Genomic DNA, 27,618 nt, shown 5'->3' with positions numbered 1-27,618 from the left:
TGTCTCAGCGCCTGCTTTTGGGAGAGCCTAAACCAACACAGTGTTCCGAATATGTGGAATGCCCTGCACTTCACTTGGCAACAAACAGTGGAGTCCAAAGGCCGCTGAACCTTTCATGGCCACTGGGACTGGCCAAGCGGCATCTGAGTTAGTGATCCTGCACATGTAAACGACAAGCAAGGGGAGTTGTTTCTTTTTTATATTTCTAAGCACTGAGAGAACAGACACAACAAACACGTTTTACAATTTCAAAACCAGAGTACAAGCTACATAATGCATGAAATTAAAAAAGCTAAATATGTAAACAAAAATACTTTCATAAATACCTCATATGCTGTCATGTGTCTTTTTCTGATTTCTTTGCTGCTGCTTTATTTTTAAATTGGGGTTTCAAGAACTATTTGCTTTGCTTAATTTTTGTCTTCTGGGCCTTTGTTAACCTCCTTAGCTTGAATGCTTCAGCTTGAATTAGCAAGCTGTCCTGGAAGAAAAAACACACCATGTCATTTCTAAATTAATTCTATAACTGTACAGAATTTGATTTTCAAAAAAGAATGTGAAAATCATCTTAGGCATGATTAATTTAGGAGGCAATTTCATCTTTTAAAAATTTTATTGAATTTATTGGGGCAACATTGATTAATAAAATTATATAGGTTACACCTGAAACCTATATAATTTTATAATACATAATCTGTATATTGTATTGTGTGTTCATCACCCATAGTCAAGGCTCTTTTTGTCATCATTTACTCTACCTTTATCCTCTTCTACTTCCCCAACCCTGCTTTCCCTCTGGTAATCACCTTACTGTTGTCCGTGACTGTGAGGTGTTTTTCCCCCCTTAATCCTTCCACCTTTTTCATACACCCACTCCACACTAACAGCTGTCAGTCTGTTCTCTTGTCTATGAGTCGGTTTCTATTTTGTTTGTAAGCTTATTTTATTCATTAGATCCCACATATAAGTGAAATCATATGGTACTTGTCCTTTTCTTTTTTAAAAAAGATATATTTTTATTGATTTTTTTACAGAGAGAAAGGGAGGATAGAGAGTTAGAAACATCTATGAGAGAGAGACATCAATCAGCTGCCTCCTGCGGCACCCCCCACTGAGGATGTGCCTGCAACCAAAGTACATGCCCTTGACTGGAATCGAACCTGAGACCCTTCATTCTGCAGGCCAACGCTCTATCCACTGAGCCAAACCAGTCAGGGCAGTCCTTTTCTGACTGGCTTATTTTGCTTAGCATAATACTCTTCAGATCCATCCACGCTGTGGCAAAAGGTAATATTTCATATTCTCCCCTCTCTCTCTCTCTCTCTCTCTCTCTCTCTCTCTCTCTCTCTCTCTCTCTCTCTCTCTCTCTCTCTGCCAAATAGTTTCCATTGTGTAAATGTACCACAGGTTTTTTATCCACTCATCTACTGATGGACACTTGGGCTGCTTCCAAAACTTGGCGACCATTAATGCTGCAATGAACCTAGGGATGCATATATTTTTTTGTATTGGTGTTTCAGGTTTCTTTGCATATATTCCCAGAAGAGGAACTGCTGGGTCATAAGGCAGTTCCATTTTAAATTTTTTGAGATAACTCCATCCTGCTTTCCACAGTTGCTGCACCAATCTGCATCCCCACTAGCAGTGCACGAGTGTTCCCTTCTCTCCATATCCTTGCCAATACTTGTTGTTTTTTGATTTTTTTGATGATAGCCATTCTGACAGGTGAGAGGTGCTATCTCACTGTGGTTTTAATTTGCATCTCTCTGATGATTAGTGACACAACATTTTTTTTTTTCATATATCTATTGGCCATCTGCATGCCTTGCTCAGAAACTGCTTCAGGAATGAGTCTGTAGTATCCAATGTATTTTGGGCACTGCATCTCCATGGGCAGGGTCTGTGACCATTTTGCCCATTACTGTACCTCCAGCACCTACCACAGTAACTGTGATATAGTGGGTGCTCAATAAATATTGGTTTGAATGAGTAAATGCATAAATCTACACAATAGTAATTCAGAATACCTGACACTCTTTGAATGTATATATTGTATTTGCAATAGTTGTTTTTAAAAGAAAATAGTTTGTATAATTTGCAAATAAAGCAATAATCTGATAGTTTATAGAAAATGCCCCACAGTTCTCCATTTCATTTCTTTTGACATAATACCATCTCCTGGATATAGTACTTTTACAAAGTAAAATAGTACTTTTACAATGATTATACTGAATAGATAGGGAAGACAATATCACCCCCATTTACCGGACAATAATTTATCCAATATTAGTGTTACTAGGTTGTCTTGCATCACTAATAATGGAAATCCTAAGTATACTGACTAATACCTATTCCTGATAATACTATTGGGAAAGGGGAGGGGATTTCTCATGGCATTAGGGACCAAGTGGGCTGCTCCTAAAATATTAGGGCTGTATAGGACAGGGCAGATGCCTGAGCAAGATTGGTGTGCTGCTCAGAAGGTGGGAGCGTATTCTGGGTAGGTACTGTGTCTCCCAGTCACCAATTAATAGCTGGGGAATTGGCACTCAAGCCTAGCTGTCCTGAAATCAAATGTAGTGCTTTTGTTTTAAGGTAATGTGCTGTAACAAACTATTCATTTTACAGAAAGTAAATCATTCAAGTTTTTGCTTGTTGTTTTGTTTCTTAATTTAAAGGTTAATACATTCCTAGAGTTCTTCTGGTAGCATTATTCTAAGTCTCCTATTAACATTATTTTAGGGAGTCTGTAGAATGTATTCCAGTAATTTTGAAGCAGTGTTCTTTAATAGTTCTTCAGTACTTCCCCATAGAGGATAACTAATGTTTCCTGTGAGCTTCTATACTAAGCCCTCATAATGCCAGAGTTCAATAAGTAATCTATACTAATAAAAGGGTATAGGGACGTCCATCTGGACAAAGCCACAGGGGCTGTGAGGTAGCCAATCAATGTGTCTATTTCACATCAATGTTTCTTTCTCTCTGTTTCTCCCCTTCCCTTCTACTCTCTCTAAAAATCAATGGAAAAAAAATATCCTCAGGTGGGAATTAACAACAAAAAAAATCCATTGAAATAAACATTGTGCCTCAAAAACTCGTTATAATGAACTAGTGGACCGGTGTACGAAATTCATGCATGAGGTGGGGGGTGGGGGGGTGGGGGGTGTCCATCAGCCCAGCCTGCACCCTCTCCAATCTAGGACCCCTCTCATAATCCAGGACTGCTGACTCCCAACTGCTCACTTGCCTGCCTTCCTGATTGTCCCTAATCGCTTCTGCCTGCCAGCCTGATCACCCCCTAACCACTTCCATGCCAGCCTGATTGATGTCTATCTACTCCCCTGCCAACCTGTTTGCCCCTAACTTCCCTCCTTTGCCAGCCTGGCCACCCTTAACTGCCCTCCCCTGCAGGGCTGATTGCCCCCAGCTGCCCTCCTTTGCAGGACTGGTCTCTCTCAACTGCCCTCTCTTGCAGGCCTGGTGCCTTCCAACTGCCCTCCCCTGCTGGCCATCTTGTGGTGGCCATCTTATGTCCACAGGGGGGCAGGATTGTTGACCACATGGGGGAAGCCATCTTGTGTGTTGGAATGATGGTCAATCTGCATATTATTATTTTATTAGATAGGATAGAAACCTGGTGCATGGGTGGAGGCCAGCTGGTTTACCCTGAAGGGTGTCCCTGATCAGGGTCAGGGTTCTTTTGGGGAATGGGGTGGCCTGAGTGAGGGGCCTATGGTGGTTTGCAGGCCAGCCATGCCCCCCAGCAACCCAAGTGGAGGCCCTGGTATCTGGAATTTATTTATCTCCTACAATTGGAACTTTATAGCCTGGAGCAGAGCCAAGCCTCTTGCTTGCTCCGTGGCGGCAGCCATTTCTGTTGGAATTTATGTATCTTCTATAATTGAAACTTTGTAGCCTGGAGTAAAGGCCTGAGCCGACCAGGGCTGCAGAAGCTGTATAGGACAGGGCAACCCTATCTATCACCCAGGGCAACTTTATCCTCTTGCTCTTCCAACTCAGTGGCTGCTGCCATTTCTATTGAATTTATTTACCTTCTATAATTGAAACTTTGTAGCCTTGAGTGGAGGCCTCGGCCGGCCAGGGTATGCAGAAAGCTTGGGTTCCTCCATTGTCAGGGAAGCCCAAGCCTCCCTCCTGCTCTCTGTGGCCACAGCCAAATTGGTTGGGATTAATTTGCATACTTTCTCTGATAGGCTGGTGGGCGTGGCTTGTGAGTATAGTAGAGTGGTGGTTAATTTGCATATTACTCTTTCATTAGATAGGATGTTAATGAAACCCTAGTCATATTATTTTCCTGTGGCTCTGTAACAAATTACCAGAAACTGGGTGGATTAAAACACTAAAAATGTAGTATTTTGCAGCCTAGAGGCTAGAAGTACAAAATCAGTATCACTTGCCCTAACCAGTTTTGCTCAGTGGATAGTGTCAGCCTGTAGACTGAAGGGTCCCACATTCGATTCTGGTCAAGGGCATGTATCTTGGTTGCAGACACATCCCCAGTAGGGGGTGTGCAAGAGGCAGCTGATCCATGATTCTCTCTCATTGATGTTTCTAACTCTCTATCCCTCTCCCTTCCTTTCTGTAAAAAATCAATAAAATATATCTATCTTTAAAATCAGTATCACTGGGTCAAAACCAGTATCAGCAGGTCCTCCCTTTGGGAGATCTAGGGGAGAATCCATTGCTGGCCTCTTCAAACTTTTGGGGGCTGTTAGCATTCCATTCCTTTCTTATGGCAACATCACATTGATTACTACCTCTATCTTCACCTCACCTTCTCATCTATGTCTATGTCAAATCTCTGTCTGCCTCTCTCTTATAAGGATGGATATGATGGAATTTAGGGCCCACTAAGTAATCCAGCATAATCTCTTTCTTTTTATATGCATTTATAGGTTCCAGGGATCAGACCTTCTTTGGGGACCATCATTCAGTCTACTACACTATGATTCCCCCCCCCCCCCCGCCCTTTTGTTCTTTTCTATTAATTCTTACCAGAGGATATTTTTTCCATTGATTTAAATATATATATATATATATATATATATATATATATATATATATATAGACACATATATATACATATATATAGTATAGTATATATATATACACTATATATATATATATAATTGATTTTTTTACAGAGAGGAAGAGAGAGGGATAGAAAGTTAGAAACATCGATGAGAGAGAATCATCAATCAGCTGCCTCCTGCACACCTCCCACTGGGGATGTGCCCGCAACCTAGGTACATGACCTTGACCGGAATCAAACCTGGGACCTTTCAGTCCGCAGGCTGATGCTCTATCCACTGAGCCAAACCGGTTTTTGGCTTTCTATTGATAAATTTTAAGGAGAGTGAAAGAGAGAGGAAAAGACAAAGAGAAACATTGATGTGAGAGAATCACATTGATTGGTTGCTTCCTGTATGAGCCCCAACCAGGGCCAGGGCCAGGAAGAACGTGCAACCAAGGTACTTTGCCCTTGACTGAAATTGAACCCAAGACCCTTTGGTTGGCAGGCTGACACTATCCACTGAGACAAATAAGTTAGGGCAAATATTCTTATAGTTGGAGGAAAGTTCCTATCAGGGGAGTACCAAGAGGTATCTTTTTCTTCTGATTTGTTCTTTCCCCTCCTTTGAATATATGTCTATTTCTGGAAGAGTAAGAAAGACGATGACTTGATTTTCACATATAATAATAGAATTATATTTTCCAAAGCATCAGTGTAATAATATTTGTGACTCATTCACAAATGTGTTTGAATGTCTTCCATCAAGAAACTCCCACAAAATTAATAATCAGTGGCAGTGGCAAGGCAACATGTGAGAACAAATCGTTTTTATCTTTTACCAAGAGATCCCAGCATGATTTGCAGATGGAATATAAAATCCTTACCATTCATCACTTTATTTATTTATTTCTTAAAATTAATATTTTAATTATTTTCAGAAAAAGATGTCGCATGAATGTTGATTAAAAAACATGACAACTAGAGGCTTGTTTTTCTGGAATTGCAAGGAAAAGAAATAACCCTTCACAGCTTTAGCAATACTTTTTTGGATCTTCTCTTGTATCAAAAACTATATATCTTCTCCCCAAAGTACCTGCTTCAAAAGCCAACCCACCCTTTCTGTCTCCCCCCTGGCTGGGACAGGCTGAATCTCCCACCACGTGGGTGCCGAGGACCCTGGGTCTCACCAGTGAACAGAACTGTCCTTGAAGCCACAACCCACAGGCAGTGGCACCCCCAGTAAGGTGACCAGACGTCCCGATTTTTAAAAATATATATATTTTATTGATTTTTTTACAGAGAGGAAGGGAGAGATAGAGAGAGCTAGAAATGTCGATGAGAAACATCGACCAGCTGCCTCTTGCACATCCCATACTGGGGATGTGCCCGCAACCCAGGTACATGCCCTTGACAGGAATCGAACCTGGGACCTTTCAGTCCGCAGATCGACGCTCTATCACTGAGCCAAACTGGTTTCGGCAGACGTCCCAATTTTTAACAATTTGTCCCTCATCCCTCGGCGTTTTAAAAAAGTCCTGATTTTTGGAAAGAATGCATGACAATCTAGGGAACTGGTGGGAGAACGGGAAGGGAATATACAGTTTGCGGGGGCCACGTGGCTATTTACGGTAGTCAGGATATGAGTTTTATATTATTTTTGTTAATTTTATAATGTTAAACTTTAATAATAGCAAATAATTGTTGAGAACTGATTATTGAAAACTGCTTATCAAAGTTCGCATTGTTGATCAGTTGTTAGAATTCGACCACTATTGTTTGGACTTAATGAACAATGGCATTTTTGGGGGATTGGCAACGATGAAAACATTTTGTAACTGTCTCTCAGATGGTACACATCGTACTGCATGCTAGTAAGCTAGTTAAACAAGTGATGTCATTACAAATCAGCTAGTCAGATAATTTAGGTAATTTATTTATTTTTCATAAATACATAAATTTTCTTGAATTTAGCAGATAGTACTCGTATTATTTATATTTTATAGTGGCGGCAAAAAGTCTAGCACCAGCCTTGAAAGTGACACGTTATGGCAAATTCAGAGGAAAAATAATACAAGATAGTGTTGTTATTATTTAGAAAGAAATATAGGATTAAAATTTAAATAATTTTTAAAATATAGTTACTTTATAACAATCAAATTAATTTAATTTATAAACTAACAATAAAATATGTTCATGTAATTATGTACCTACTTACTGTGTTTTTAAGCAATATGTATATAATAATTTATAATTTTAAATTATATTTTTTAGATTTTTAACATAATGAGTAAGAAAAGAGGATGCAAATTCAATGATGATCTAAGACGTGAATTTCCTTTTATTAAAAGAACCAAAAGCGATTACATAGTAAAATGTGAGAAATGTAATGGTGAATTTTCTATCTCGCACGTCGGGAAGAATGATATTTTAAAGCACTTGGAGACACAGAAACATAAAAGATATTTATTTTTTTTCATAAAAGATATTTAAATACTGCTGCATCTTCCTCCAAAATACAGGAATTTTTTCGGAAAACAACTAATGAGGACGAAGAAAAGAAATTAGCATTAGCAGAAGGACTTATGTCTTTTCATGCTATTAACATACAGACCAAATTTTTAATCAAGAATCCCCCCCCACACACACACACACACCCTCTCAGCTTCTCACTCCTCCCCCTTCTTTTTTCCCCTCCCCCCCCTCCGTCAAAGGTGTCCCGCTTTACCAATGTTAAAATCTGGTCACCTTAACCCACAGCCCCACTCCCAGTCTGCATGGTGGAGGCCACAGAGCTGGCTTTGTGCCCACCGTCTCAGGAAGCGAAGCCAAGAGCTGACCCTCAGCACAAATCAAGGCCCAATATGAAGAGAATAAGGGCTGCAAGCGGGGGGCAGGAAGAGGGAGCTGCTGCAGCCACCCCATCTTTAGAAACGAGGGGACCCCGGGACCCTTTCTGCAGCTGAGCTCCAGGGACAGCGCCGGCACACGGGTCTGAGCAGGGGAGAGCGGAGGACAGGTAGTCACTGATCACCTGGGGCAGGAGGAGCTGGGGACGCCGCTCTTCACAGGGCCGCCAGCCCCGCCGAGGACAGCACGCTGAGGACCAGGACGGCCACCGCGGACCGGGTCACCTGCTGGGTCGTCAGGCCTCTTCCCAGGTCCCACATCAAGTGCTGGATCCCGTTCCAGGTGTGAAACATGAGAGGGAAGGCGAGAGCAAACTTGGCCGAGTGGATCAGCACCGGCCCCAGACAAAGCGCCTTCACCGGCTCCAGATAAGACTCAAAGGTCCCCGGGAGCAGCAGCGCCGACAAGCCAAAGAGAGAGACCCCTGCGCTCAAGGCAATGCCAGTGGCGCGGTGGCTGATGGACATGGCCATGGGCAGAGACCAACTGTGGATCGTGATGTACGGAGAAATGGGGCGGTTTAAACCAGCATTCTTATTCCGGCATCTCTCCTTGTCTTCCTTGGCTGAGGTTCCCAAAGGAACAGCATGTCTGATACAGAGCTGAGGACCGAGGCGGCCACGGAGGCCATAACGGCCTGCAGGTCTCCACAGGAGCGCAGCCATCTTGGCTTCCGGCCTGGACGGAAGTGACGCCCGTGCATCACTTTGGGGTCACTGTCTCCACGTCACAAAACCAGGATGTGACCTCAGGGTCCTTGCCAAATGCCCATGTGCAGAGCAGTGTCCAGCTTCACAGCTACACCAGGAGCCCTACAGCCTTCGGTGTATTTGGGAACCCCTCAGGCAGGCATCGTTTATAAGGTCATTTTAATACCATGAAGCCTTTCTGAAATTTAGCTTAGAGTCCCAGAATTTAAACTTGTCCTGCTTTTTGCTCTCTTAAAAAGAAGAAAAAATTACCCTATGAATTAAAATAAAGTATGCTCACAGCTTTTTTTTAGTGCAAAAGATAATTTTAAATTATTTAGTAGGATTTTTTTTTAAATGGTCAAATTTAATAAAGTCACACCTATTTTTCATAATAGTATTTTACTTTTGTAAAAATATCTCATTATTGCTGAAACTGGTTTGGCTCAGTGGATAGAGCGTCTCTCTCATCGATGTTTCTATCTCTCTCCCTTCCTCTCTGTAAAAAATTAATAAAATATATTTTTAAAAATATCTCATTATTTAGTAATATATTCTATTGAGAAAGGTCTAAAAATTTGAATGATTCTTATGAGTCTTATTTCACTTACAGTGGATTCAGGAGAACATTTTAATTTTATTTCTTGCATTGTTAGTATTTTTAAAAATAAAATTCTGAGAATAAATTATTAATTTTTTTGTATCAAAAAACCTAGTTTTAAAGACAGACTTTTATTCTATTTTTAAAAAAAAATTTGCTTATTGATTTGAGAGAGGGAGAGAGACTGATTTGTTGTTCCACCTATTTATGCATCCATTGGTTGATTCTTTTTGTTGTTGTTAATCCTCATCCAAAGAAATATCTATATCTATCTATCCATATATATATTTAAATATATATATATATATGTTTGTTTTTTTGGAGGAGCAATCGTTTTATTGGTCATTTGTGCTTAGAAAAGCGGGGCTGGGGGCGGGGAGGGCGGGGCCTGGGAAGCTGCTGGTCCCGGGTCCTAGGCAGGAAGGGCGTGGCCAAGGCCCTGGCGGTGTGCTGGCCGAGAGGCATCTCTTTGTCCTTTTGGAAATGGCCCAAGACGAGGGCTGGCCCTGGCCTGACCGCCCTCCTTCAGCCTGCCGCGTGTCTGTGGCCACGGCCCACCTTGGGGTCGTTCCGCCTCTGGCCTCTCTGCCCCTGCTTCAGGGGGAGAAGCCACGGGTGGAGCAGGACTCACTGGCCAGTGTCCTCCAGCCCAGTCCTGGCTCTGGCGTTCTCAGGGTGCAGCGCCCAGGCCGAGGCAGCTCCTAGGGTCTGTGTGGCGGTGGCGGCGTCGGCAGGGCATCGGAGCCTACTGCCGCGGCCTCTGGACACCGAAGGCCGTGATGAGGATGTTGGCCACCACGATGATGAAGACGAGGCCGGTGACCAGGTTGTTGAGGAAGTCCATCTTGGCGTGCTTGGCTGGGTTGTTGAGGTCGTACCTGACCAGGAAGAGGAGCAGCGCGCCCACGCTGACCTGCAGCACCAGGGAGATGGAGATGAGGGCCACCAGGGGCGCGAAGAAGACGAAGCCGGGGCCCTGGTCGATGACGGCCTTGAGCTGCGAGGCGTTGGCCATGAGCAGGGCGATGTCCAGCATGCTCTCGGCCGCGCTCTTCTTGTTGGTGTAGTGGTTCACGTTGATGGGCCCGCCCCGGCCCCAGAGTGGGGGCCAGGTATCCGGGGCGCCGGGCGAGTCCGGCGGCAGGTCACCGTTGAGCTCGTATCCCTCGGGGGCCGAGTCCATGGTGCGCCTGGCCGCCCGCTCCCCACTGCGGTCTATTTAAATATATTTTTATTGATTTCAGAGAGGAAGGGACAGGGAGAGAGAGATAGAAACATCAATGATGAGAGAGAACCATTGATCAGCTGCCTCTTGCATTACCCTCCCCTCCCACCTCACTAGGGATTGAGCCTGTAACCTGGGCATGTGCCCTTGACCTGAATCAAACCCTGGACCCTTTAGTCCTCAGACTGATGCTCTTGCTTATAAACCTAATGTTATATCTACAAGAACAGACTCGAAAGTAATTTTCTGTAACTTTTAATCCTCAGGTTCTATAACATTAGCCTAAGTAAGTAAACCTAACATGTCCACAGGATATAGAAACATATCCAAGCTGCTCTGTTCCTAATAAGTGTAGATTTGAAGCAGTCAATATTATCACCACAGACACTTCTCCTGGCTCTCAGAACTACTGTTACCCCAGCCCAGAATCAGTAGGTGGACTACCCTGTTATCCCAGCTCACAGTGTTGCCCACTCCCACATTTGTCATTCCCTGGGGTGAAGAGACTGCTGTAGGTCTCAGGACACAAGCCAGGATTAGAAAGTTAAGAGAATCTATTACTGCCTGAGTACAAAGAACACATTCCTCTGCCTTCACCTAGGGCAGTGGTCGGCAAACCGCAGCTCTCTGGTCCTTTGAATTTTTAGCAAAGGCCAGCTTAGGAGTACTATAATTAAGTTAGTAACATTGTATCTACCTATATAGTTTAAGTTTTAAAAACTTGGCTCTTAAAAGAAATTTCAATCATTGTACTGTTGATATTTGCTCTGTTGACTAATGAGTTTGCCGACCACTGGCTTAGAAGAACAGGTGTTGCTACCTGACTGAAAAGTGTGCAACTGCACTTCTTCTCTTTTCCAGCAGATGGCAATGAATAATGCCAAAGAGAACGATTCTAGCCAAAGTCAGGACACTGAATATTTAAAAAAAAAAATTTTTTTAATACATTTTATTGATTTTTTTACAGAGAAGAAGGGAGAGGAATAGAGAGTTAGAAACATCTATCAGCTGCCTCCTGCACACCTCCCACTGGGGATGTGCCTGCAACCAAGGTACATGCCCCTGACCGGAATCAAACCTGGGACCCTTCAGTCCGCAGACTGACACTCTATCCACTGAGCCAAAACAGTTTCGCTGAATATTTAAAATTCTTAATAAAATGTCAACTCTTAAAATATTTAAATTTTGTTTAAATTATATAAAATAGAAGGCCTATAAAAGGTACTAAGAATTGCAAACAATTATAGCAGAAGCAGTCACCTTAAAATTTCAACAACAAAAAAACAGAACCCTAAACTTTATTTTATTTTTAATATATTTTTATTGATTTCATAGAAGAAAGGAGAGATAAAGATAGAAACATCAATAATGAGAATCATTGATAGGCTGCCTCCTGCATGCCCCCTACTGGGGATAGAGCCTGCAACCTGAGCATGTGGCCCTGGCAGGAATAGAACCCGGGACCCTTCAGTCCACAGGCCAACACTATCCACTGAGCAAAACTGGTTAGGGCCAGGACCCTAAATTTTATATAAAATTTTTATATAAAAACGATGATACGCCGGGACCGGTTTGGCTCAATGGATAGAGCGTCGGCTTGGGGACTGAAGGGCCCCGGGTTCGATTCTGGTCAAGGGCATGTACCTTGGTTGCGGGCACATCCCCGGTAGGGGGTGTGCAAGAGGCAGCTGATCGATGACTCTCTCTCATCGATGTTTCTAACTCTCTATCTCTCTCCCTTCCTCTCTGTACAAAAATCAATAAAATATATTTAAAAAAAAACAAAAAAAAAAAAAAAAAACAAACAAAAAAAAAAAAAACGATGATACTACTGACTAATGCCAGTGGTAAAACAGACAGGACAGTCTGTTGATGACCCCAGCAGGTTACTCTGGGTTGCCTAAACAATGAACCAACTGTGATCAAAAGCCTCCCTATTTCTTCCAAATTCGGCTTCCCATGGCACTGGTGGCTTTCTCCCTCTCAGCAGGAGGAGCTGAAACTTCCCATGGGCACCCAAGGAGTCCAGATACAGGCATCTGGTTCTCTCAGATAACTCCGAACAGTTGACATCTAAAACCAGACAGCCTGATACCAAGTAGTCTGTGTGGACCCCCTTGATAAGGATGTTCACCATCTTGGTCTTAAGAGAAAGCAAAAGAAGAGAGGATGCCCCTTCAATGGAATGCTCACTTATGACATGTGCAACAGAGTACCCTGGGCCCACTGTATCCCCTGTGCCTTCTCTTGCAGACTTTTGGCTTTCAAGTTCCTAAAAAGCCTGTTCTTTCATCTATGACACTGAATTTCCTGAGCTCTCTTGCATGACAACATATGTTTTAAGTTGCTTTCCAGATGATGAGCATTCCTTGTGTTTCTATAGTTTCACCATTGCAATCTCTCAGGGAATAAAAAAAAAAGTGTGAGACAGCCATCTTTCTAATTAGAAGTAAAACCATGACGTATTCTAGTAGGATATCTTTAAAGTGCTTAAAATGCACTGTTAGGATTTGGTATGAGACTTAAGAAATCTTTAATTTTCATTTCTCTGTTATTATTTATGGTACTATTGGTTTAATTGATTTGTAAAAATTACCCTGGTATTTTCTGCCTCACATATCTATAGAAAAATGCAGTTTGCTGAACACCCCCTTTTTTCTGTGGATTTGTTGGCATGACCATTGTGACATCTACTTTAAATCTTCCATGCTTCAAAATAAAAGTGTAAAAGAGCCTAACTGGTGCCGCTCAGTGGTTGAACATGGACCCATGACCAAGAGGTCATTAGTTCGATCCCTGTGGGCTTGATCCTCAGTAGAGGACATGCAGGAGACAGCAATTGATGTTTCTATCTCTCTCTCCCTTCCTCTCTCTAAAAACCAATAAAGAAAAAAAACAAATTTTAAAAGTAAAAGTATAAAAGATCTTGTCAATCATACAACACTCACTGTAATGATTTTATCGCTCCTTGTGACATGTTTGCCATAAACAAAATCTTTTATCTTTGGCCTACACACCTGATGTCTGAAAAATGAGAGAATAGCTCTCTAAGGTTAAATTGCAAAAATTCCTATTGCACTAACATACAAAAATGGTTATTCTCTTATTGTGTTTGTGAGTGTTTGAGGGCCCAAACTTTTTTGTCACACCATGTGAATAAATTCCATAAGTCTAAGTCATTGCTGATCACATTCTTAATGTAAAATTATAAAAAAATCTTTACAACTTTTAAAAAATATATTTTATTGATTTTTTATAGAGAGGAAGGGAGAGGCAGAGAGAGTTCGAAACATCAATGAAAGAGAAACATTGGTCAGCTGCTTCCTGAACACCCTCTACTGGGGCTGTGTCTGCAACCAAGGTACAGGCCCTTGACCAGAATCAAACCTGGGACCCTACAGTCCACAGGCTGACACTCTATCCACTGAGTCAAACCAGTTAGGGCTTTACAAGTTTTTTTTTTTAACCTTCATACACTAAGTTTAACTGGTTCCTGAGTTTATCTGAAAAATACTAAGTTTTTCAGATAGAGCAATTATGAAAAACCCCAAAGTTGAATAATCTATGTAAGTAAAAAAGATCATGCCATCCAATATATAACTAAAATAATTAAATCTATGAATTTTAGTAATACTTTTTTTTTTTAATCAATCTTTATTGTTCATATTATTACATAGGTTCCTCGTTTCTTCCCCCCTCCACCAGGTTCCCACCCCACCCTCTGCCCCCTCATCCTCATCCATTGGTGCACAGTTTATGTTCAGTCTCTTCCTCCCTCCCTTTCCCCGATAGTAAATCCCTTTTCAGATAGCAAATCTGTTACTTAGCATTTTCTCATATCAATAATACCTCCACATGCCCAATGATACACTTCACACAAAAGACATTTCCTAATAGGACAACCAGCCTCATCCAGGCCCCACCCAAGGCACTCACAGATCAACATCCCAGGACTATACTAACTCAACACATCCAGATATAAGCCTTCATCACTTGATTCAGCAGACCCTCAAGTTCCCACAAAAGTTTCCAGCCATGTCTGAGAGGCAGCCGTGGGGCAGGGGCAGGTGAGGAGCGAGCTGTTTCAGGCCAGGCTGCTCCGGGCCTGGCCTCTGTTGCTCTGGTTCGTTCCACAACCAACTGCTCCGTGTCTGGTCACTGCTGCTCCTGACCCAGTTGCTCTGGACTTGGCTGTTGCTGCTACAGGGCTGGCGACACCCGACTCGGCTGCTCTGGGCCCAATTGCTCCGGGCCCGGCCGCTCCGGGCCTGGCTGCTCCCAGCCTGACAGCCGCTTCTCCGGGCCTGGCCGCACCAGACCCGGCTGCTTCGGGCCTGGCCGCTCCCAGCCTGGCAGCTGCTGCTTCGGGCCTGGCCGCACCCAGCCTGGCAGCTGCTGCTCCAAGCCTGGCCGCTCCCAGCCTGGCAGCCACTGCTCCGGGCCTGGCCACACCAGACCCGGCTGTTCCGGGCCTGGCCGCTCCCAGCCTGGTAGTTGCTGCTTCGGGTCTGGTCACTGCCACTCCCAACCTGGTTGCTCTGGACTTGGCTGTTGCTGCTACAGACCTGGCCACACCCGACCCGGCTGCTCTGGGCCCGGTTGCTCCAGGCCCGGCCGTTCCGGGCCTGGCTGCTCCCAGCCTGTCAGCCGCTGCTCCTGGCCTGGCCGCACCAGACCCGGCTGCTCCGGGCCTGGCCGCTCCCAGCCTGGCAGCCGCTGCTCCAAGCCTGGCCACTCCCAGCCTGGCAGCCTCTGCTCCGGGCCTGGCCACACCAGACCCGTGAATTTTAGTAATACTTTTAAGTAACAGTCATCTATTCAATATTAGCATACATCAAAGGCAATGGTTTTCTTTTTAATATATTTTTCTTGATTTCAGAGTGGAAGAGAGAGGGAGAGAGAAATAGAAACATCAATGATGAGAATCACTGATCAGCTGCCTCCTACATACCCCACACTGGGGATCAAGCCCACAACCCAGGTATGTGCGCTGCCCTGGAATCGAACCATGATGATTTCCTGATTTATAGGCCGAAGCTCAACCACTGAGCCATGCTGGCCAGGCCAATGGTTTTCTTTTATTTATTGACTTATTTGACCTACAAATGGAATCATACTGTTTTATAACTTGCTTTTTCCACTTAGCAATATACTTCGACATCTTTCCATCTCCTTCCTTTAAGAACCCCAATACATGAATATCATTATGCTAACAATGTTTGATTTGTTTTCAATCTTCTGCTATTATGAACAATGCTGCAATAAATATCCTGTACATATATCTTTGTGCCCTTGAATGATTACTTGTATTAAGAGTAATTGTTAGAGGTAAAATTGCTGAGTCAAACAATACAAATATCTAGGCTTTTAAGTTACTGCCAAATAGTCCCTTTAAAAGGCTGAGCCACTTTATATAAACACTGTATCAGAGTAAGGCAGTGATTTTCAGACTTTTGTTACATGGGAACTCTGTCTTTGAAAGAAACCCTTTAAAAAAAAAAAAAAAAAAAAGGCTTTTCAGAATCCAGAAATGGAAAGCGGAAAGGGAACTTTGTTTTGGTGAAAGCTGATATGGAGTGGGAGGCCTGCAGCTCTGGCCACTGGCCCTGACCTTAGCCTCTGTGGCACCTGCATGTGGCCTCCTGGAGCACAATACAATATAGGCAGTTTCTCTTTTTCTAATATAAAATGTTTTCAAATATGTTTGACTGGCTGAAAGTAGAACTAACATGATATAAGACTTAAGAATTATTATAAAATCCCTAATCACACCTCAATTTCAGACACAATTTTCAGTAATTTAGCACTAGCACTTTGTATTCTTTCATTGATTTCTTTCCCTTTACATTGAGCATATGATTATAGCTAAGTTCTGTTCCTTTTAGATGGCCAAATGATTTTCATCTTTGTCTTAATTGCACTAAGTGTATGAAACCTAAACTTGTTATCACTGGAATTAGCACTTTCATTTTTCTTTCTCTTCAGTTTAATGAGAAGGGCAAAATGTAAAAAAAATATATATATATTTAAATAATTATAGAAATAAAGGTAGTGATTATCAAAACTGAATTGAAAACTCTTGGCTGTATCACCATATAATATTAATTTATTAACTCGTATATAAAAATTTGAACAGAAGGAAAGGTGGGTTGGGGTGACTGTGGAGTATATAAAATGGCAGGTGGTAAAAATTTGAAGAACCACTTATATATCATTGTGATCAGTGACCTTTTTCAGTGGTTTAGAAGCCTATTTTCAATTTTTTCTTTATAGTTTTATCAAAATTGAACAAGCCTGTCATTGCTCGGAAGACAATGAAAGAAGGTTGTGCTAGGTACAGAATACATAAATGTCCACTTAGGCTATGGGGCCATTTGTACTGGTAATCTTGGAAAACCTGATGCTCCTCTCAGACCTCTCACTACAGATGTAAGCTTTAGTGATATTCCAAACTAAGGCCTCATCTCCCCCCAATTTTCCAGGAGAAAGCCAGTCTCTTTTTTTCTTCTAAACTTTTTATTTTTATTATTATTATTATTATTATTATTATTTTGTATAGCAAAGGTGGAGATTTATTGAAGATCAAGTACAGACTCCCACGTGTGGAGAGGGAGAGTCTCACAGAATGGACTCCCCAAGTAGGGAGGGGGAAAGGATCCCTCCTCTAAACTTTTTTACTTTTATTATGACTTTTGTCAGATTGAAGAGAAATCATCCAACGTTTATTTCAAGGTTGTTTCACATAGGCATAATTACGGTTATTATTTTTAGCCAACCAGGTATTGTCCCTTTTTAAAATAATTACATGATGTTTCTTAAAAGCATTCAGAAATCCTGTCTCTTTAGAGACAAGGATGGAAAACACTCAACTATCTAAAAGGAGCAGATTTTAGCCTCAATCAGATGCTTATTGTGAAGGAAGAAAAAAAAAAAAACTCAGTAGGAAACACATAGAAAGCTAGAATAATTTTATCCATTGACTCAACAAATCTGAGTTCCTATGAAGCAATGCACTAATTGCTAAAAGAGTACAAAATGTATAAACCAGGGTCACTAACTACCTTTAATTTATGATCCGATGAGGACAATTAGGCATACTCCCTCAAAAGTTACATGATGATCTAAAGTATTTTAGAATAAAATGTGAAATGTGTCGTACTGATTATAATTGCCATAGAAGACCCACCCTTTTATACTCTCAGTTTATTAACTCTTTGTAGTTTCACTAGAGACCCAATGCACAAAATTCGTGCAAGGAAAGGCCAACCTTTCCTTCCCCCAGATGCTGGCCCTGGCTTCCCTCTGGCACCCGAGACCTGGGCTTCCCTTGCTGCCCCGGCTTTGTCTGGAAGGTCGTTTGGTCTAATTAGCATATCATACTTTTATTATTATAGATGTGCCCTTGTACCAGTCTAGCCTTCATGCCCAGCCACTGTAATTACAATACAACAACATCTCAGAATCTTTTGCCCACTTAGTCTTTCATATCTGCCTTATCAATCCCCTATCCTGAGTAAACTTCACTGTCTGCTTTCTCAGTTTATTCTCCAGTGTGCTAAGCATAGCTGGAGAGAACTATGTGCTCTGCTTTATCTGACTCTCTATGTGATATCTCACAATTCTTCCAAATTTTACTTACTCACCTGGAGCTCTGATCCCAGAGACTCCTGCATCTCAGCCAGTGACATGACCTCCTTTGCTGCAGGAAGCACAGGCATCCAGCTTGATTTCACCTTTTATCTTTCCAATCTAAAGTTATTTTCTGATCTTCACTCTTCCTTTCCAAAAATAACTTATCTACCCTTTTCTGATGATCCTCTCCCCTACAATCTTCCTCCAGAATTTGACCTAACCATGATTTCCCCTCTTGTGGGATCGGCACTCTCTGTCTCCATTGGCTCCTTCTTCTCAACCCCCAAACATGTTTATAAATATCCTATTCCCACACCTCCTGCATTAGTTATTCCTGCATAGCAAATTACCTCAAAATTTAGAAGATTAAAACAACAAAAACATATCTCACAGTATCTGTAGAATATAGGATCAGCTTAGTTGATGATTGTTCTGGCTCTGGATCTCCCAGTAGGTTGCAATCAAGATGTCTTTCAGCCCAGTTGGTGTGGCTAACTGGTTCATCATCAACCTATGAACATGAAGGTCACGGTTCAATTCCTGGTCAGGGTACATATCCAAGTTGCCAGTTTGATCCCCTGTAGGGAATGTGCAGGAGGCTGCCAATCAACGATTCTCTCTCATTAAAGTTTCTATCTCTCACCCTCTCCCTTCCTCTTTGAAATCAATAAAAATATATTTTTAGAAAAGATGTAATTCAGAGCTTAACTTGTGGCTGCAGAATCCACTTCCAAGTTTGAGTTTCCTCACAACATCGCACCTGGGTTCCCCCAGAGTAAATGATTCAGGAAAACAAGGAATGGGTTTTATTAGTTACTTGATGCCTAATGCACGAAATCCGTGCACAAGTAGGCCTTCCTTCCCCCAGCGCTGGCTTCCTTCTGGCACCCGGGACCCAGGCTTCCCTTGCAGCCCCAGCTTCATCCGGAAGTACAGAAGGACTTCCAAAAGAATGTCTGGTCTAATTAGTATATTATGCTTTTATTATTATAGATTCTTAGAAGTGGTGTACCATCACTTCTGCCTTACTCTATTTGCTAGAAGTAAGTCACTAAATCCAGCCTACACTCAAAAGAGCACAATCAGTCTCCACCTCTTATAGAAAAGATATTCAAAAATTTGTGGACATATTTTAAACCCACCATATCTCTCACATATATCATTTTTCTTTTTTTTTAAATATAGTTTTATTATTTTCAGAGAGAAAGGGAAAGGGAAAGGAAGATAGAAACATCAATGATGAGAGAGAATCACTGATTGGGTACCTCCTGCACGGACCAAGCCTACAACCAAGGCATGTGCCCTGACCAGGAATTGAACTGTGACATCCTGGTTCATAGCTCGATGCCCCACCACTGAACCACACTGGCCAGGCAAATATAACATTTTCAAGCCTGCTAGTTCTTCAAGCTACTCTGCTGCTTTCTTACTCCTTTCAGTTATTCCCTTCTCTTACTTTCCCATTACCAAATATTCAACTGTCGGCAGTCCAGATAATTATCACCTAACACTATTGCTGTTGACCATAACATTCAAATTAGCATGGCATTCAAGGCCCTAGAAAACCTAGTCACACCCTACCTTATCATTTTCTCTCCCCCAGTTTCCATTACATCTCATCCAGATAGACTTCTCATTATTCCCAACACATCATCTGCTTTCCCAACTTAGTTCTTTATCAGATGATTTCCTTCATCAGGAAGATCCTCTCCTTACTTTCTCATTGTTTAAGACCCAGGGCAGCCCAGCCAGCATGGCTCAGTGATTGAGCATATAAACCAGAGGTCAGTTTGATTCTCAGTTCAGGGACATGCCCAGGTTGCGGGATCAATCCCCAGTGTGGGGAGTGCAAGAGGCAGCCAATCAATGGTTCTCTCTCATCATTGATGTTTCTACCTCTCTCTCCTTCTCCCCTTCTCTCTGAAGTCAATAAAAATATTTAGGGGGGTGGGCGGGAGAAAAGATCCAGTACAATTGCCATTTCACCCAAGAAAATTTCCTGATCTTCACAACCATAAATATCCCTTCCCTCCTCTGCACTCCCAGAGCACATTGTCAACTTTACTGTAATATGTGTTGGTGTATACCTTTGTATTCCTTTTAGCTCTCCAACAATACCTTGCTCATTCATATTAAGTTCTTAATCTTTTTTGAATGGATACATTTACCTAAATCATTAAGATTTTATTTTAATCTCATCAAAAGGCAAATTAAAATCCCTATAATCTTGAACTGTATTAGACTAATATATTGAGCTAAGGGAAATTGCAGAATGGTCTTTGCTAAAGAAGAATAGAGTCTCTTCTATTATTTAAAAAAATTTAATGGGGTGACTCAAATTAAATTGTGATTATTTTCCAAAAAGCTTTGCTTCTGAGATATGTTTGCATATAGTATTTTTACAGTTCCTAGTCAACATGAAATTTCCATGGAAACAGATCACACACACTGGAGAAGAAAGGAATTGACTTGTGTTTGAACTGCATTTTGTCATCTCCATGGAGCTATTTGTGCTAAATATTTGAGTGCGCAGGGAAACTATAATTTAAAATAAACTAAGTAAAGGCATACTGTTTAATGCTTTTTAAAATAATAACTGCTATTAGTTTTAAAGATTTTTATTAATATGTAGAGAAAATAGAAAAAGACATTTAAAAAATTCCTTGACTCATACATTAATATTAGCAAATCAAATACCCAATTGCTTCTTTACTAATGCAGAAAAGGGAAATAAATTAAATACTCATCATGAAAAGGGTGGTGTTGCTGTTTTTTGGTCTACAGATAAAATAATTTCTTCTGAATGTATCAGTCTAGTCTAAATTTGTTGTCTAGCAACAACAAAGCAGCTTGGTTCCCCCAGAGCAAGTGCATCAAGAGAGCAAGGAAAAAGGAAGCCCTAATGCTTTTTATTAGCCAGTCTTAGAAGTGGTGTACCAGCACTTCTGCTTATTCTATTTGCTAGAAGTGACTCAATAAACCAGCCGACACTCAAAGGAGCAGAATCACTCTCCACCTCTTAAAGAACTCCAAAAATTTGTGGACATATTTTAAACTCACCACATCTCTCAAATATACCATTATTTTCAAGCCTGCTAGTTCTAAATTTGTTGTCTAGCAATGAGTTGTCAAACACTTTTGATTCCATATATGACTATTCAAATAGGGACAGTTTGTTTGGAATACATGTATAGAAACTAAAAGATAAAAATACTTTTACTCACTAAATAGTACTGTAAACCCTTATGATTTGAGAAATGCATCATTTTCCTAAGCACTGTGAAACCTACCCAGGAACTTAAAATAACTAGAAATACTGTATTCTTGAAAAGCATCTTTTTTGATTTGTTAATCCTCACCTGAGCATATTTTTTTTCAGTGATTTTTAGAGATAATGAAAGGGAGGAGCAGAGAAAGAGAGAAAGAGAGAAAGAGAGAGGTGAGAGAGACACGTGGATTGGCTGCCTCCCATGCAGGGATCACACCTGCAGCCCAGATATGTGCTCTTGACCCCAAACCCTCCAAGGGAGCAGGCCAATGCTCTAGTCACTGGGCAATGCCAGCCAGGGCAAAAACTATTTTTTCTAATCTGTCTTTGGAATATAAATCTACCTTCATACATAAAAATTCTTATAAATGTATTCCAACAACACAACTCATTCAAGAGGTATCAGATACAGCTCAGGATTTCCTTAAAATTCTCATCCAACATCAACTGTTGACTGCTACATTTATATTTTAATAAATATAACAAAACAAACATAACACAGACAAAAAATACAGACGTTCTATAACTTGTTGGTTGAAAATGTGCACATAGGCTATAAAGAAGTTAAATCACACTTACATCACTTGTTCCACAATCATTACAACTGTTGGGCTTAAATGTTAATGAAAGACTGCACTTGTAGGAGACAATTTAAATGTATTAGTAACAGCCCTAGCTGGTTTGGCTCAGTGGATAGAGTGTCAGCCTGCAGACTAAAGGGTCTCAGGTTCTATTCTGGTCAAGGACATCTACCTTGGTTGCAGGCTCCTACCTGGCCCAGGGGCCGTGCAGGAGGCAACCAATCAATGTGTTTCTCTCACATCACTGTTTCTCTCTGTCTTTCCCTCTCTCTTCCACTCTCTAAAAATCAATGGAAAAATATCCTCAGGTGAGGATTAAAAAACAAATTAAAATGTGATGTGTGAGAGAATATATACCCAATCAGATCAAGGTGGTGTAAAGCAAAATTTGAAGAAAAAAAATTTATTAGTAACACACATTGCTTGTTTTTTATAGACCAACACTGTATACCAAAATTTACCTTGCAAAAAAAGACCACATCTCTTACTCTGATGTGGGCAGACCTGAAAAATATAAGAAGGTAAATGTCAAAAAAGCAGCAAAGCCTGGGCGGGTAGTTCAGTTGGTTAGTGTCATCCGCATATGCCAAGGTTGTGGGTTCTATCCCTGGTCAGAGCACATACAACAATCAACAAATGAATGCCTAAATAAGTGGAATAACAATTTGATGTTTCTCTCTCTTTAAAATCAATTATAAAAAATAAAAAATAAAAAGCACCAGAAAGCAGCCAATGGAGAGTATCCTTTCCATTTGGCCAGATTTAATTAATCTCTGATAATTATGCTCCAGTGGAAATTTGAATGAAGGCTCTACCTACCCTGTTTCCCCGAAAATAAGACAGTGTCTTATATTAATTTTTTCTCCCAAAGTTGCGCTAGGTCTTATTTTCAGGGGATGTCTTATCTTTCCATGCACTAGGTCTTATTTTCGGAGGATGTCTTATTTTCGGGGAAACACGGGTAGTTGACTGAATGACACTTTCTCCATTTGGGGAAGGGCTGCCTCCGGAGCCAATCCTGTTTCCTCACAGGCTTTATAGGACTGCCTATCCTTTCATTAAATTATTTGCTTAAGGAGGTAGGAAGAGCTCCTATAGGCTTTGTCTCATTTATAGGAACCAGATTACCTTTTCTGGGGCAGCTGTGGCTTTGATTGAACCAAGTGACAGCTCAGAGGCTCAGATGTGATTACATTATTGACTCTTCCACATGGGATGTGAGTTTAGTGGATAGAGGACCATATGCCCCAAAGAAAGGTAAACCTAAAATCCAAGATGTTGGTGACACAGGCAAAAAAGAATGAAAAAACCCAAGTTACTCAGGCCTGGAAAGTGAGACTTTGATTAGATTTAATGAGAACCTACACACCACAGATAATCTATTTTTCCTTCAGATTCATTCTCTAGCCCACTCTATGTCCTGAGAGGCTGACCTATATGGACTGTGTCCCTTTACACTCTGACTTCTAGTTGTGTTCAGAGACTCTGGAGGGGGCTGATACCGGTAGGAAATTGGTAAAGGAGTGAGGAAAGGATGGTTATTTCCCTGGCTCCCTCCCTGCCACACAGCCATTTGTTGGCACTTCCCATCTGCTAAAATCACCACTCCTGTCAGCGGGCTATCACAACATACCGTGTTTCCCCGAAAATAAGACATCCTCCGAAAATAAGACCTACTTACTGGTTTCCTTCTGAGTGAAAAATAAGGCATCCCCTCGAAAATAAGGTCCCCCTAGGCTAAATGAGAGATTTGGTCCACTGATTCTAAAAGAAATGGAGTCACAAGAAATTCACCTGGAAATTCAGGAATTGGATTGTTATGATGATGTTCCAGAAGATGATGACATGATTGTCATTGAATAAATGAGTAAATTCTTGATACTGTAGGATTCACAGTTTGTCTGGTTTGTGTTGACAACTACCATACTACTGTACCATATACAGGTAATAAATTTCCTTTATTTTCATTTAACAATAAATGTGTACCGTATTCTTCTTCATGGAAAAATAAGACATCCCCTGAAAATAAGACCTAGCGCATCTTTGGGAGCAAAAATTAAAATAAGACATTGCCTTACTTTTCGGGGAAACAGGGTAGGTCTTCTTCAAGGGGGTTCAGCCACCATTCCTTCCCCTTTCTAGCTTAGGGATGGACTCGGCTCCCTGCTGTTACTAGCCATGGGGTACTACAACATCCTTCGTCGTTTCTAAACCTGCCTTTATCAATACATTTTTGTTGTTGTTATTATTAATCCTCACCAAGGATATTTTTCCATTGAGTTTTAGAGGGAGTAGAAGGCAGAGAGCAAGAGGGAGAGAAACATCGATGTAAGAGAGACACATTGATTGGTTGCCTCTGCCACATGCCCCGACCAGAGCAGGGAACCTGAAATCCAGTGCAAAGGCCAACATTTTAACCACTGTTCAGTGGCCAGCCAGGGCATAAATAACCTCTTTAAGGCCCGAGGCATGAAATTTGTGCAAGGGGCTCAGCCCTCGCAGCCCTGGCTTTTCTGGAAGATCATCTGGAAGGACATCTAGAAGGTTGTTCAGCTGTCTAGTCTAATTAGCATATTATGCTTTTATTATTATTATTATTATTATTATTATTATTATTATTGATTTTGTACAGAGAGGAAGGGAGATAGTTAGAAACATCAATGAGAGAGAGTCATCGATCAGCTGCCTCTTGCACACCCCCTACTGGGGATGTGCCCACAACCAAGGCACATGCCCTTGACCGGAATCGAACCAGGGACCCTTCAGTCCCCAAGCCAACGCTCTCTCCATTGAGCCAAACCGGTTTCAGCAATGCTTTTATTATTATAGATCCTTAATTACCCAGTTTGATGGTACCACCTATTTCCTGAATCCTAATTGATCAGATGATATTGATTTTCAACAAGAAATCTCAGAAACAGTTTATACAATTTTACTAAATAACATTCATATTATGGAGGTATTTCCTTGTGCACAGCATATTTTATGTTTAAAAGATTTCCATGTCCCTGAAATGATCCTTGAGGTGAGCTGCTTTCTGTCTCTACACGAGAAGGACTAAGAGCAGTCCTTTATTCTATCCTGGCAATTAACCCTGGGCATATTTATAAATGAGTAGCTTTCCCTCAAGATGTGGCCAGTCTGTCAGACTACACTTCAGTTCTGACAACTGTTTTTCAAATTCAGCTCTCTGCTGGGACTGGAGCCTGACATTAAACCCTAGCCTTGTAAATTTTGCCAATATTTCCCAATGGATTTGCTTTTTCCCCATTGTCTTTCAGTAGCTGGCTGCTTCCTATGTCACCAAAAATGGATCTTTTGCCCTGATCCTGAACCTAAAAACTGGCTAAAAAATTCCTTCTGTTACAATACCCCTGTCCATCAGATGGGAATCATATTTGCTGATTTCTCTTGAAATTTTCTATTTGGACTGCTAGCCCTTCCTTAGAGCCTATACCTATTGGGTGACTTTTCCTCCAGCTGTCATTCCTTCTACTTAGACTTCTACAAATAGGATTCTGGAATACTTCATGGCCAAAGTTATATCACTCAGGATTAAAGCAAACTTAAGAGGAATGAACAACACAATGTTCAAAATAGAGAGACAAAAAGACACACACATAAAAAAAAAAAAAAGGCAAAAAAGAGAGACTGAAAGGAAAAAATAGGAAGTGTGCTTTTACTTTTAAAAATATATATATATATATTATTGATTTTTTACAGAGAGGAAGGGAGAGAAATAGAGAGCCAGAAACATCGATGAGAGAGAAACATCAATCAGCTGCCTCATGCACATCCCGTACTGGGGATGTGCCCACAACCAAGGTACATGCTCTTGACCGGAATCGAACCCCGGAACTGCAGGCCGACTCTCTATTCACTGAGGCAAACCGGTTTCGGCAGAAGTGTGCTTTTTAGTAAAATACTAAAAACAACGCATTCTAAGCAACCAATAGAGGTATTTGTCAGTTTATTAATGAATTGGCATTTTAAAATCAACCATTGTAAATCAATTCCCTAAGGCTTAATCACTGTAAATGAACATCAAAAAAAAATTTTTAAAGCCTGAGGACCAAGATCCTAAAATCAGGACCCTAAAAAACAATTCTTGGGCTCCAGAATAAAGACTATGAAAAGAAATAATATTAAATATCCAGAAAAGAGGAGAAAGGTTAAAATTATGGTATTACTAACAGGTTAAAATTATGGTAATACATAAATTATGGCATTGGAAACCTGATTACTTGGCATTTTATTGATGACCAAGGCTCATCAATAACTACCTATAGTCATACTGCTAGTTTTGGGGAAAACGAATTTAAATTGAGGCTTGGTTGTTTTTGTTTTTGTTTTTAAAAAAACATTTTTGATCAAGTCATGTTATGGTTTGTTGTTTTTTAAAATATATTTTAATTGATTTCAGAGAGGAAAGGAGAGAGGTAGAAATATCAATGATGAGAACCATTGAATGGCTGCCCCCTCTTATGGATGAAGCCCACAACCCCGCATGTGCCCTTAACCAGAATGGAACCTGGGATGCTTCAGTCTGCAGGTTGACACTCTAGCTAGGGGTGTCGAACTCAATCAGAGAAGGGGCCAAAATCTAAAATCCAGCCTAAATCGCAGGCCGAATGGTTTACTGAACAGTCATAAACTGTCATTGTGATGGAAACGCAGCGGAGTGCAGTGATGACAGCGCGGTGCGGGCCACATTGCAAGGCCTGGCGGGACGGATTTGGCCCGCGGGCCTTGTGTTTGACACATGTGCTAGCCACTGAGCCAAACCAGCTAAGGCTAAATGGAGGCTTGTTTAAAAAACTCATAATCTTCTCTATTACCCTAATATATAAATATGACAAAATATCGGGCAGCTCTTAAAATAATAAATATGACTCTAGCCTCTGAACATCATTCTCTGGCAATCTTTAATCTGAAAGTTTTACCCCGTTTCCAGGTCTCTGTGGAGGTTTTACTTTTCCACAACTTTGTGATTCTTCTACACTCTCTGGGTCTCAAAATGGTAGACTTTCACAGCAAAGCTAAAAATTATTCATCACAGTTTTATGATTACCCAAAGAGAATTTTATAACACTTTACCAATTGTTTTGAATATCCTAAAGAAACAAATCAGGGACCCATTTTTTACAGGTAAGTCACCACGATTGCCTTAAAAAGATTTCATGTAAACGTTTTCAGACATCTCCTATTGATACCACAAACCCAAAGACCATATATATATATATATATATATAGTCATCCAAAAGTTGGTTACCAACCTCTACTCCAAAGACAAGCTTAAGCTTAGTCAGGTCTTAGTAGTTAAGTGACCCTCCACTTCCTCAACAATGATTTTGGAGGTTTCACTGTTCACTGAAGCCTCCAGCAGGGGATTGTGGGGGGAGGCAGGTCCCTCCTCTCGCCCCCACCGCCCCACTCCCTCCCGCACAGGCCTGCCCACACCTTCACTACGCGGGCAATGACCCCACCTTTCCGCCTGGGCCTCGCCTCTCCCTCAGTCTCACACGCCCGCAGTGGGCCAAGCCTCGGAGAAGAGCCTGCTAGTTATGGGTGCGAGGACACCGAACCCGCTCCTTTCTCCGGGGCCGACATTAAGCCCCTGGCCCTCAGTTCCCAGACTAAAGAACGGGGACGAACGGCCCGGCGCACGGCTCTGCGCACG

The 27,618-nt window shown here is 41.4% G+C and overlaps 2 protein-coding genes and 1 long non-coding RNA gene across 3 annotated transcripts; all 3 read right to left on the bottom strand.

The window, feature by feature from the left end:
• Positions 1–200: 200 nt before the first annotated feature.
• LOC118717413 lies at positions 201–27,618 on the bottom strand. The gene is made up of 4 exons (XR_004987466.2): positions 27,425–27,618; positions 18,481–18,600; positions 3,973–3,977; positions 201–481 (listed from the first exon to the last, which is right to left on the bottom strand). It is a non-coding gene; the product is annotated as an uncharacterized LOC118717413 (long non-coding RNA).
• LOC118717411 (succinate dehydrogenase cytochrome b560 subunit, mitochondrial-like) lies at positions 7,803–8,656 on the bottom strand. The gene has a single exon (XM_036435463.2). It carries the CDS (start codon positions 8,605–8,607, stop codon positions 8,098–8,100), a length of 510 nt encoding a protein of 169 aa, XP_036291356.1. The 5' UTR covers positions 8,608–8,656; the 3' UTR covers positions 7,803–8,097.
• Positions 9,551–10,447, bottom strand: LOC118717412 (ninjurin-1-like). Its single transcript, XM_036435464.2, has one exon. It carries the CDS (start codon positions 10,413–10,415, stop codon positions 9,978–9,980), a length of 438 nt encoding a protein of 145 aa, XP_036291357.1. The 5' UTR covers positions 10,416–10,447; the 3' UTR covers positions 9,551–9,977.

The sequence above is a fragment of the Pipistrellus kuhlii genome, unplaced genomic scaffold (assembly GCF_014108245.1).
Source record: "Pipistrellus kuhlii isolate mPipKuh1 unplaced genomic scaffold, mPipKuh1.p scaffold_m20_p_13, whole genome shotgun sequence".
Lineage (NCBI taxonomy): Eukaryota > Metazoa > Chordata > Mammalia > Chiroptera > Vespertilionidae > Pipistrellus > Pipistrellus kuhlii.
The sequence above is the reverse complement of the archived record's forward strand: the minus strand, read 5'-3'. Positions and strand labels throughout refer to the sequence as shown.